At 41.9% G+C, this 13,315-nt stretch overlaps 1 protein-coding gene across 1 annotated transcript in view; it reads left to right on the top strand.

Moving 5' to 3' along the window:
- AGPS (alkylglycerone phosphate synthase) overlaps positions 1-13,315 on the top strand; it is a 205,768-nt gene that overhangs the window by 154,501 nt on the left and 37,952 nt on the right. The window contains exons 15-17 of the mRNA XM_073646879.1: positions 4,746-4,815; positions 6,939-7,000; positions 7,295-7,384. Coding sequence (XP_073502980.1) covers positions 4,746-4,815; positions 6,939-7,000; positions 7,295-7,384 — 222 coding nt within the window. The remainder of the gene's footprint in view (positions 1-4,745; positions 4,816-6,938; positions 7,001-7,294; positions 7,385-13,315) is intronic.

Below are 13,315 nucleotides of genomic sequence, written 5' to 3'. Positions count from 1 at the left end.
GCTTGATGGTTTTTGCAACTGCACTTGGGGACACTTTCAAAGTTTGCCCAATTTTTTGGACTGACTGACCTTCATTTCATAAAGTAATGATGGCCACTCGTTTTTCTTTACTTAGCTGCTTTTTTCTTGCTATAATACAAATTCTAACAGTCTATTCAGTAGGACTATCAGCTGTGTATCCACCAGACTTCTGCACAACACAACTGATGGTCCCAACCCCATTTATAAGGCAAGAAATCCCACTTATTAAACCTGACAGGGCACACCTGTGAAGTGAAAACCATTTCCGGTGACTACCTCTTGAAGCTCATCAAGAGAATGCCAAGAGTGTGCAAAGCAGTCATCAAAGCAATATAATATGTTCTGCAACTAATAGATGTTGTGACCCAACAAAATGGATTAATCCCTCTCGTTTTGAGTCTGCGTGTAAACTTGGAGAGTTCTTAGTTTCCGAGGTTTTCCTGTCTTCAAATCCTACTAGAAGGTTCCTACAAAGACGGCCAGCGTGTGTGCGCGTTGGATAGGAACATTAGATTGCAAGCTCCACAAATGAGCATGGACTAATGAGTGAATTCAATCTGTCACAGTGAAGGTAAATTAAGATGATGTTGTAGCCACATAATCACCATTAAATATTATGTATAACATATATGTGTACACAGTATAATGGCGTAAAAAAACAATCTAATAAACCATGTACAAACATGAGATAAATAGCTGAGGTAAGCCAGGGCCTGGTTATGTTAATATGATGTGCATTTGTGTACTGTATTGTTCGGACCGTCTCTTGTGTACTCAGCCTCTCTATAAAGCAATGATTTTATAGTGTTGTCTGCCACTTTCAGGTGTAACTAAATGTTTTTTTCAGTGTGTTTTTTGTATATCTAAATGTGTAGGTGTCATGTATGTGTCGTCCTATAGCTATTTATCACCTTTATGGATGCAGTGTTTTTCGGTTTAGTGGTCAGTCTTGTATATTGATTGATATATATTTTTTTCTAACGACAGAGGAAAGTTAATATTTAATTTTTTTTTTTGTCCGCTCCAGCTTAGAGTCCTATGTTTTAGAAAGGAAACGGAGTAATCAAGAAGATTTGATAAATAGTCAATAGCCCACCCCCTGTCACTAATTGTTTTGTGCTGCTACAAAGGGACAGAAAACATTTCACTCTGGTAACAGGCTGAGTAATGACGGGGAGTTTTCTGTCCGTCTTCCTTGATGGATTACATGGCTGATCGATGGAAAGCACAGCAAATAAAATGGCATTTGCTCGGCCTGCCTTTTCTTACCCCCACCACCACCCCCCAATTTTCCCATTGAGTGTCCGAATTTGTCACTCCATCTCGGCCCTGATGGTGTTTCGGCCTGAGCCCATTTTTAATTTTACTTTTCGTACATTGGCCCATCATTAGTAAATGAGGAAGAAGAAGGGAGTTGATGGATCTGTGTTCAGTGACACCGATCCGCAGTTCTTCCCATCCTTCATGTGTAGCCACTTGTACATCATGAAATCATTTTGTGTCACAAAGGGTGAAAGACTGCACGGCAGGAAGGCAATTATACATGAGATCAATCACGGAGAGGCCACACTCATTTCCAGTCTAATTAAGATAATTATCTGTGTTTTTTTTAATACATATATATTTATTTCACATGGTCACTTTGCATTCTTGATCAACTATGTCCCCGGCTTGGTTCAGTTATTCAGTTCCAAGTATTCTGGAATATATATATAGACGGCCCTAAGGCCGTTGGAGTATTGTGTAGGTCACTAAATTATAAGAAGGGTCTGTGATAGACAAATAAAAATAACTTTGGTTCTGAAAATGAATTTGTACATTTGATAACAAATATCCCTTAATGTAGATTTAGATATAGACCTGTACTTTCTGGTGTTGGCAAAATCTTACATAATTGTTGTCATGTTAACAGACTGCAAGGTGAGCTTGAAATTCATAAAACATTGGGGCAGATTTACCATTGTGCATACATCTTGACTTTGGAGGTAAATTTGGCACAAGTTATTGCATTTAGTTTGGACCATGTTGTTGCATTAAGTATTTAAACCAATGGAAAGAAAAAATATTGGCACTCAAAAACCTATTATCTCATTCACTTTTTGATGTTGCTCATCAATGAATATATAGAAGGTCCAATAGTATTGTAGAAGGAAATAAATTGTGGCACTCACCCCTACATAAAAATCAGAGACTTTTTTTCCAAATAGATAAAAGTAACAGCAGTGGTAGTAAATGGCATACATCTATGTCACCTATGTATGAACAACAGCTGTTTCGCACCAAGCAAGCGCTTCTTCATGGTCCCAAGTACCACACAGGTAGCAAACCTGTTTCCACATAATAGGTGAGCTACCTGGGTGGTACTTGGGACCAAGAAGAAGCGCCTTCTCTGTGCCAAACTGCTGTTGTCCATACTGTTGATATAGCAGTATGCCGATCACTACTGCTATTCCAACAGTATGGACAACAGCCATTTTGCGCCGAGCAGGCGCTTCTTCTTGGTCCCAAGTACCACCCAGGTAGCTCACCTATTTATGTGGCACTTGGGACAAGGTAGAAGCACCTGCTTGGCGCGAAACGGCAGTTGTCCATACATAGGAGTATCACATTCAGTACCACGCTGTTAATTTTATCTATTTGGAAATAGTCTCAGAATTTTATGCAGGTGTGAGTGCCGCAATTTCTTCTCTTCTATAATACTATTAAGTGTTTTAGGTACTTTTATGCCTCTCGTTTGATGAGAAAGAGAGATTTAGCAAAGAGAACAGGGGCAGACATTTCATTGGTGCAACTGGTGCCTCACAGGGGCCCAAGGGTTAAGGGGGCCCTATTCTACCTCCAAAGCAGGTGCAATGTTGCATTTTTAAGATCTCTTGGGCTGCAAAGTGCCCATATATTGTTCTTGCACAGGGGGGCCTTTTTGGTCTGTGTCCGCCAGCGGAAGGGGGCAAGGCTAGAAATGCACCAGGTTTGCCAATTTGAATTAAATTTAGGATACAGAAATGTTGTGCCAAATATGTCAACTGAGCGGTGGTTAAAGTTAGAACACAAGAGTCTAAAGTTGCTTCAGTTGAACAGTACAGCTTGAGCCACTCTTGTAAATTTGGTGCTTTTTTAGACTGATTGTATTTGTCTCAAGATTGGCGATGTTACTAACTCTATCTAATCTGTTTTATGTTGTCTATGAGGTGATTGTCTTGTAAAGCCAACCCCGGTCCATCACAAGCTGGGAACACATGTTGAGCAAAAAAGATTAGCATTGCCTTGATGTAGTGTCCTATCCGGTCCTCCAGACCAGGGCAGTCTTCACGTCTGCGGCTGGTATTCTGGCAACGTCATGTAAATGCAAGAGGCATCTGACGTGAAATATAGGTTACAAAATACTGCTTTTTTATATCCATTTTTCCCAGATAAAATAAACCTCTTCATGGCAATATAAGCTGTGGAGTATTATAAGTCAGTTAAGTCCTAGGATACTTTGGAATTTATTTGGAAATTGCTTCATAATTTTGGTCATGACCTACTGAAAACTGCATTTATGGCCATAGTGTACACAAGGAAGATTACATTTTCTAAAAAAGAATTTATTAAAAAAGAAAAAAAAGGGTATCTGAAGAAAAAGCAACACTATCACAAAGTAAGAGAAAAAGTAAAGGTGTAGGATAAGGTTTTAAATCATGGCATTATAAGAATCCAACTACATTAGATGGGATGCGTTCACTGGTATCCACAAAGGAGACAGGTACATAAAATGTCATCTGTCCTCATCTGTGATCTAACAGAATAGCAAAAATATAACTTCATGCTAAGCCTCAGCTATCAATAATGTCCATGGGAGCCCAAGCGGTGTTAAGGCCCGCATAAATATTAGTCTATCGGCTGAACCCGTCGATATCGATGGGGCCGTCTAATGTGTATGGGGGCACTGGACGACTGATGGTCAGGGGGGATGTCAATGGCGCATGTTTGATTTTTGACTGCTAATTGTATTGTCTCCCTGACACAAGCCATTGGCCAAGCCGAGCGAGTCCTCCTGTGTATGGGAGAGCCGTTTTTTTTGTAATGGTGTTTTCCACACGTGTTTTTGTCTTTTTTTTTCAACAATATGGAAACCACTAGCGGTTATTGAAGCAAAATCGCTCAAAAAGACGTCCGGCTGTTTTCCAGGTGTCTTTTGAGCTTTCCCGTTGACTTGCATTGTGACGTACCGAGCATCTTTAGAGCGGAGAATGCCAGAAGAATGGTCCGGTCAATCTTGACGTCTTTGGAAACCAAAAGTGGTTAAAAGACGCTCAAAAGCCTGAACATATCAACAAGCCGTTTATACATATAAAAGCATATGTACATTGTTTTGAGCATTTAGTTAGTGCTTTTTCAGGTTGTTTTCAGAGAGGACTTGCCTGAAAAGACAGTCGCGTACACGTACCCCAGGTCTGTTTTCCCCTATAAAATGAACCTTGTCCTGGCCATATAAGCTTTGCAGGGTTACAGCAGAAACTTGACAAATTATCAGGGATTATGATTAAAACGAAAGTCTTCCGAATCCCAGCTAAATATATTGTTACATGGTTTTTATGACCCGGAGTGCTTTAAGTCAGACGTCATTGTTTTAAGCATTGTAAATGTGTTTGTGTGTTTTTTTCCCCATTGAAATCCTATGACTTCAGCATGTAACGATTGTGCATAAATATCCAGTTAATCATTGACCATCTTTACAATTGCAGAGGTCTGGCAGCAGGCGAAGATAATGGGCAGAGAGGTTACATGCTGACATTCGTCATTGCTTACCTTCGGGTAGGTCGCATCTATTTTCCTCCCCTCTTTGTCTGGTCACCAGTGTGAATATTGACATATTCTGACCCTAAGGATTATTGAGAGCTTTATAAAGATCCCTTTAAAATTTGCTACACCGCTTTGTCTTTCTTTTTTTTTTTTTTAATTTCCCAAACAGATGCTGTCATTTTCTTTTCTAGCTTTTTCTTTTTTCCATAGAAATCGAATAAAGGCATATTAGTTCAGGGTATGCAGATGTTGCTGCGATTGATGGGCGAGTGGTCAATTGAGAAGTCAGTGCATTATTTGGTACTTATTCACACTGAGGAACAGATTCCGAGAGATTTAATACTCAATTTATTAATGTCTTATCACCTGGCTCAGTTTCTACAAATAGGAATAACATAACACACGAATATGAAGGCTATGGCTTCTCAGAGGGATGCATGAATGGGAACCTGCCAGTACATTTTTACTTATGGAGAAAGAGGAATGGCTAATAGGCGCTTTTTCTCTAATAAAAATGACACCTTTTTTGTGGAGATCCGATGCCAATCACTTGAAATCTAACGTAGAAAACCTATGCAAATCGGGCTGGAAGTGTTCTGGAGGTGTGTTCTTTGACCCGCCCTCAATGCACATTCAGCCAGATTTGCATATGGCTTTTAAGCTACCGCAGATTTGTTATGACTGGCACATCAGATCTCTACATAAATTAGAGGAAAAGCACCTATATAGCCATACCACTTCTTCCATATGTAAAAACGTATCCCTTTAAAGTTCCCTTTAAAGTCGCCCAGTGCCCTGTGTAATGCTGTGAATCAGTAGTCTGTGCTCCTTCGTTATATTGTAGTTTTCTAAATGTTTTCCTTTTTAAATGGCTAAAAGCACCCTGGCTGTAAGAGCTCACAATATCAATCAGGGGTGCACAATCTGCAGCCATATGCGGCCTGGCTGCTTGTATGTGGTTTTCATACTAAAGAGGAGAGAAGAATTACCTGCTCCCAAGCTACACCCAAGTACTTAAAGGGGATGTTTGCTACTCGGACGTAAGGGGGGAGGGTACTGGGCGGAAACTCACAGCAGTTTGGCAATGACAACCACAGGTGTCTCCTGTGTAGAGATGGCCAGTCAGTGCATCATTACAAAGGTTGTCCACTACTCGGACAACCTCTTCTGAATCCTTGTGTTTCCCCCTCCCACTTACGTTTCCCCCCTCCGGATGTCTTGATTTGTTCGAAGGAGGGGAGAGGTAAACTAGCGCTGCTTGGCTACAGGGATTGCGTAACATAATGTCACGTGATCCCTGGGAGACCAGTGCCCTCACTGCTGGAACATACAGTGAGAAGCACTCCTCCTCCTCCTCCCATCAAAGTTTTTATCCTCTTACTATATTGCAGTCATCATATTATATAGCACCGTGTACTTACAATTGCTCATTTTGCCTTTCTACCCAGTTAATTCTTATCTTTTCCATTAGATATACAACATTGCGTGATTAAAAACTGCCTAGCTGAATCCTTCTAAGCTCTATGTAGAAACAGGCGGTCAATTTTCCCTTTGAGTCAGAAGTCACTGCAAAGGTCCCTGGCAGGTGGGAGGAGGGAACAGCTGGGTCAGTGTTTGACGAGGGGGATGATTTATGCAGGGACAAAAGACTTTCTGTTTCTACATAGAGCAGAGATAAGAGAAGAATTAGCTGGGTAGAAAGGCAAAATGAGCAGTTGAAAGTACACAGTGCTATATAATATGATGACTGCAATATATTAAGAGGATAAAAACTTTGATGGGAGGAGGAGGAGTGCTTCTTTAAGAAAAAGACCGGACGACCACATTTTAAGTTTACTGGAGTAGCCACTTGCAGGTTCAATGGTGCAATAAAGGTAGTTCTGTATTCCCCGGTGACGCAGCCAGTGTCTAACTGTTATCTACCATAGTATGTTCTCTTCTTCATGGGTAGAAGAGCCGATAGCATTGGAGGCTGCAACAGTCATGCTGAAATGTACAGCTGTATGTCAGGATAATGTATATAGTACAGTATATAGTTACCGCAGCCTCACTGTAACCTCTTGCTCTGTCTCTGCCTTCTTCGTCCATTTTATTGTGAATGTGTTTGTAACATCCAGTACGTTTCTGTCCTGTAGGACCTCGGCATGGATTATTATCTGATAGGCGAGTCGTTTGAGACTTCGGTTCCGTGGGACAGGTAAACGTTTTAGCAGCACAATTCACATCTCAGTTCAGAGATTTAAAATGTTATTTCCATCTCGTCAAGTGATGACGTAGCGCTAGGATACGCCATCACCATATTATCCATGGGACGCCAACATCCAGATAATCCTGCTAATAATGGCACTGCTGGATGGTTTCAGTCCCAGAAAATAAGGAGAAATGTAGAAAAATGTTAAAATAATGCTCAGAGTTTCTCCAATGTTTTTTTTCTCCAGTTTTGTGTAAATAAAGCGTAAACTAAACATTGGAATTTTTTCCCTAAATCTAGAGTGCTCGATCTTTGCCGGAACGTTAAGGAGAGGATTGTCCTAGAGTGCAAAGAAAGGGGTGTGCAGTTCCCGCCTCTGTCCACGTGCAGGTATGCCTACTCTTGATGGTATGTTGGCATTTGTAATATCGGCTGTTTACCGCTTACCTGTCATGCAAGGTGAAGGAAAGACTAAGTGCAACACGAAGGGAAGAGGGGAAGTGAGCCCAAACACTAGGGAAAGGGGGAGTGGAGACCCTTACGCAGATCTAAAATAACCCTGCCTACCCTACCATCCTTATATAGGTTCCACACCTATCGTCGAGCAGGAACCTAAGCCCTGAATGTCCCTAGAGCTTGGCCCTAGATAGGGAGGGGACAGGGTGAGTAATGGTCAGGCCCCACTACAAACTAAAGATGACAAGGTAGACAAACAAAGGGGATACACTTAGCTTGAGCAGACGCCAGAGAGACAATGCCAACTGTCCTCCAAGGGAACCAGAGAAGAAACTAGCCAACTGCTAATGCTCCAAGCCAACACAGAGGTACATAGAACTATCACCGACGCCTCCCTGGAGAAACTGAGAGTTTTTAACTACCAAGCAAGGGTGTGTCAATCAGCAGCAGAAGGTGGAGGTAGCTTCTGGATCCTAAAGGAAGAAGGATACAAGAATACCAAAGAGATGAGAGGATCAAGATGATGTCTGCAATGCCAAGCACAGTAACCTTCTGCAGCTGGCTCCACAGCGACTGTCTGTCACACCTGACACACCCGTGACAGTATCACATTACATGCCATGTGCTGCTTCTTCTGGGTTCAAGATGCTGGACTTTACCACAATCTTGACATACTTTTATATAAATAAATAAATAGTATAACAAATTTAACTTAGAGTTTCAAGCATCACTGATTCCCCATTCAGGACTGTGCCATGTCTCCCCAAAAGTACTGGCACCGCAAGTCTTGTCTGAAATCTGGAAGTTTGTCCACTAAATTAGCTTTTTTTTTGGAAGTGGCTTCCCAGATAACCCAACTAATGATTACATGTCAGCTGTTCTGATTTACTAAACACTTGCATTTCTCATTAATATCTAAGTGTACCTATAATTTAAAAAAAAAATGTTTTTCGATTATTAAAGGGGCTGCATAGTACAGCCGAACTTGTGATAGTGGTGTACGGACGTTCCGAGCGTGCGGCTCATGGAGGAGCAGTGCACTTCAGAGCAGTGTTTTGACCAATCGATGCCGGTCTCAAGAACCCTACCCCCAATGATCGGCAGCACATAGCATCCTTTGTGATATATAAAAGTTTTTTTTTTTTTTCAATATATGGTACATTTTCAGGCCACCATAGACATCAGATGGTCGTCCAAGTTAGGCAACATCAGCTGTCAATCTAATTTTTTTGGGCGTCCTTCTACTCAGTCTGACAAATAATGTTGGGGGACATAATGATTGGGTGATTGAATTTCCGTGGTCTCAACCTTTAGTTCAGTGGAGAGAGAAGCTGTGGCCAGATAATTTTGGCTGCATCTTTCTCATAGAGATCACTGGAACGGTTGGTCAAGGGGGGAGTCTGGAGAGATAGCGGTCATCTGAACAATAATGTATATGGCCAGCTTCATGCAGGAGTATTTTTCGTCTAACTCTACATTATGTGCTGTTCTCCTGTTATTCCTCAAAATATGAACAAATTGACAACTGGGTGTTACCCTTTCTTTTGTTAAGAGGGTGTATCACTGCAGAAAAGCACAGCCATTGCTGAGACTGATAAGGACAGACTCCCACTAAAAAAGGCAGTGATAACACCCAGTTATCAATTTGTGTAAACATTTCCAAGAGGAATAGCAGAGGAACCAGGCAGAGTTTCAAACTTGCTTTCCTCTTGATACAAAGAATGTAAGTATTTCCTAAGCTGACTCATCCCATTAGACTTCTAAAAACCAAAAGTTAAAAAAAAAAAAAAAAATCATGAAATTGAAACTCCGAACGTTTCATGACAGTTCATTTTGGAACCCAAACAAAATCTTCTTTGCCGAATCTAGTAAAAGTAAAGGATTATTGTGCTCCCGTTAATTCCTACGACCGACGCTTTATGGGTTTAAAATTAAAACGGCACACTAGAAGCAAAGAAAAAAAAAGTTTTATTTTTTGCTTTATGCCAGCGACGTAACATTTTTATCTCTCACTGACATGTTATTTTTGCTAGAATGAGCTAAATTAAATTGTTAGCAATTCGGCCGTTAAAAAAACCTCCAAAGCTGTAAACAGGATTGTAGATTTTATTTAGAACTAAAGAAAATAATTGAAGGATGTGGTAAAAAGATGAATAACAGATCTCTTAAAAGCCTCGACATCTGAGGAAATGCCCTTAAAACTTTCTTGGTGGCGCGTTGCAAATGTGTCTTTATTATCTATTCCCTCTACACGGGATAATTGCCGGGCATATATCTTCACGCTGCAATGCTAACAAAAACACGACCTGGGCTGTAAACCAAATTCCTTAGCACAAAAATGTCAAACATATTCTCTGCTTTGTCTTTACATGTTTATGGGGGAGGCTTGGGTTGATTATCTTTTTTTTTCTTCTGGAATCCCAGGGCAGCGTGGAAAGATGTAAATCTTCATATTGTCCCTCTACAGTAAAGCCAGGTTGTTATAGGTCTTATGTAAACTTTCTTCTGCCTTCATAATGGCCACACACAATCAGATTCAGGAATACTCCCTGCCGTTGTAGCAGTGACGAAAAATGGTCTATGTAGTTTGTGCAATGTTTTATTGATTTGTATTCCATTTTAACTAGGTAACACTGAACCCATGAAAAAGTTATATATTGTGTCAGTTTCGTGTTTGTGAAGATCCTTGGCTAATGCCATTCTCAGACGTCACTGATTTTTCAATGGCAAATATGCCTCAGCACGGAGGCTTTGTCTTGGGGAGGCTTTGTCTTGGGGAGGCTTTGTCTTGGGGAGGCTTTGTCTTGGGGAGGCTTTGTCTTGGGGAGGCTTTGACTTGGGGAGGCTTTGACTTGGGGAGGCTTTGACTTGGGGAGGCTTTGACTTGGGGAGGCTTTGACTTGGGGAGGCTTTGACTTGGGGAGGCTTTGACTTGGGGAGGCTTTGACTTGGGATTTCTGCTGAAGATATGACGGATCTTCTATAGATCTGCACTATGATTATCTGGATTATCGTTCAGTGGGGATAATCTGCTACCTTTTATGTGCAGAATTCAAAGAAATAATGTTCATGTGATGCACATTTCAATTCCTACATGGAAACTTTCTCCAAAAGCCTTAAAAGAGAAGCAAAAACATTTCCTGTGAGCATTCTTCGACTTCCATAAGCGTGCTGCACTTTCAGTTTTGAGAGACAAGTATTGCCCTATGAAAAAGTAGACACTTGAGATATATAAATAAATACACTGCTCAAAAAAATAAAGGGAACACTAAAATACCACATCCTAGACATCACTGAATGAAATATTTCAGTTGCAAATCTTTATTCATTACATAGTGGAATGCGTTGAGAACAATAAAACCTAAAAATGATCATATAAATCAAAATGTATATCCCATGGAGGTCTGGATTTGGAATGATGCTCAAAATCGAAGTGTAAAATCAAATTAAAGGCTGATCCAACTTCAGTGGAAATGCCTCAAGACAAGGAATGATGCTCAGTAGTGTGTGTGACCTGCACGTTCCTGTATGACCTCCCTACAACGCCTGGGCATGCTCCTGATGAGGTTGCGGATGGTCTCCTGTGGGATCTCCTCCCAGACCTGGATTAAAGCATCAGTCAACTCCTGGACAGTCTGTGGTGCAATGTGGCGTTGGTGGATGGAATGAGACATGATGTCCCAGATGCGCTCGATTGTATTCAGGTCTGGGGAATGGTGACACACTTCAGCCACATGAGGCTTAGCATTGTCATGCATCAGAAGGAACCCATGGCCCACTACACCTGCATATGGTCTCACAATGAGTCTGAGGATCTCATCCCGGTACCTAATGACAGTCAGGGAATCTCTGGCTAGCACATGGAGGGCTGTGCAGCCCTCCAAAGAAATGCCTCCCCACACCATTACTAATTCACTGCCGTCATGCTGGAGGATGTTGCAGGCAGAAGAATGTTCTCCACGGCAGCTTCAGACTGTCACATCTGTCACATGTGCTCAGTGTGAACCTGCTCTCATCCGTGAAGAGCACAGGGCGCCTATGTGGAATCTGCCAATCTTGTTGTTCTCTGGCAAATGCCAATTGTCCTGCACGGTGTTGAGCTGTAAGCACAACACCCACTTGTGGACGTCAGACCCTCATAACACCCTCATGAAGTCTGTTTGTGACAATTTGAGCAGACAAATGGATATTAGTAGCCTGCTGGAGGTAATTTTGTAGGGCTCTGGCACTGCCCCTCCTGTTCCTCCTTGCACAAAGGGGGATGTAGCAGTCCTGCTGCTGGGTTGTTGCCCTCCTGTGGCCCCTCCACATCTCCTGGTGTCCTGGCCTGTCTCCTGGTACAGTATCTGCTCCATGTTCTGGACACTGTGCTGACACTGCTACCCTTCTTGCCGCAGCTCGCATTGATGTGTCATCCTGGATGAGCTGCAATACCTGAGCAACTTCTGTGGGTTGTACTATAGACACCACCTCATGATACTGTACCTCTAGGGGTGAGAGAAATGGCAAAATGAAAAAGTGACCAAAACAACAGCGAAAAAAGGATGAGAACAGAGAACAGAGTCTGTAGTCAACACATGCAGAACCTCTTCTTTAAAAAGGGTGTCTTGCTAATTGCTGATCATTTCTACCTGTTGTCAGTTCCATTTGCACAACAGCAGGAGAAATTGATTCACAATCAGTGTTGCTTCATAACTGGACAGGTAGATTTCACAGAAGTGTTATTGACTTGGAGTTACATTGTGTTGTTCAAGTGTTCTTTTTATTTTATTTTTTTTTAGAGCTGTGTGTATGTATGTAATATATATATATGGAGACATTGATATGGGATTGGGCTCCTTCTGCGGCCATAGCAGCTTCCGCTCTTCTGGAAAGGTTTTGTACAAGATTTTGGAGGTGTCTATGGGGATTTTTGCCCATTCATCTAGAAAAGCATTTGTGAGGTCAGAGACTGATGTATGACAATAGGGCCAGGCTCACAATCTCCTTTTCTAGTTCACCCCAAAGTGTTAAGTGAGGTTGAAGTTATGTTCTTCAATATCAAACTCCCCTAACCATGCTTTTTATGGACCTCACTTTGTGCATTGGGGCACAGTCATGGGGAACAGAAAATTGTCTTTCCCCAAACTGTTCCTACAAAGTTGGAAGCTACAGTTGTTTAAAATGTCTTGTGCTGAAGCATTAAGATTTCCCTTAACTGAAACTAAGGGGCCTATGCTGACCCTTGAAAAACCACCCCATAGCATTGTCCTTCCTAAACCAAACTTTACAGCTGGCACAATTCAGTCACGCCGGTAACGTTCTAGCATTCACCAAACTCAACCATCAGATGTCTGATAGAGAAACGTGATCTGTGAACTCCACAGAACACGTTTCCACTTCTCCAGAGTCTAGTGGTGGCAGCTGTACACTGCTCCATTCGGCGCTTGTTATTGCGCTTGGTGATGGCTGAATGGAGCTGCTCGAGCATGGAAACCCATGCCATGAAGCTCCCTGTGCACAGTTTTGTGGCGATGTGAATACCAGAGGAGGTTTGGACTCTGCAGGTATGGAGCATTGGTGTCTTTTCTGCTCTCTGCTTCTCCGCTCTCGATGACTCCGCTCTGTAACGTATCGGGGTCTCCACTTCGTAGCCGAGTTGCTGCAGTTCCTTCCAATTTTCAATAATTTCACTTACAGGTGGTGGTGGAATATTTAGGAGAGAAAAAATGTTATGGACTGACTTGTTACACCAGTGACATCCTCTTACAGGACTGCGCTGGTCTCGGTGAGCTCTTCACCACCGGCCATTCCTTTACAAATGTTAGTAAATGCAAACTGCATGGTGAGGGCCTGGATATTTTCCACCTGTGGTAGCGAGACTGA

Source organism: Phyllobates terribilis, unplaced genomic scaffold, assembly GCF_046119375.1.
Source record: "Phyllobates terribilis strain yellow unplaced genomic scaffold, ASM4611937v1 Scaffold_9__5_contigs__length_417890890, whole genome shotgun sequence".
In the NCBI taxonomy this organism is placed as follows: domain Eukaryota; kingdom Metazoa; phylum Chordata; class Amphibia; order Anura; family Dendrobatidae; genus Phyllobates; species Phyllobates terribilis.
The sequence above is the reverse complement of the archived record's forward strand: the minus strand, read 5'-3'. Positions and strand labels throughout refer to the sequence as shown.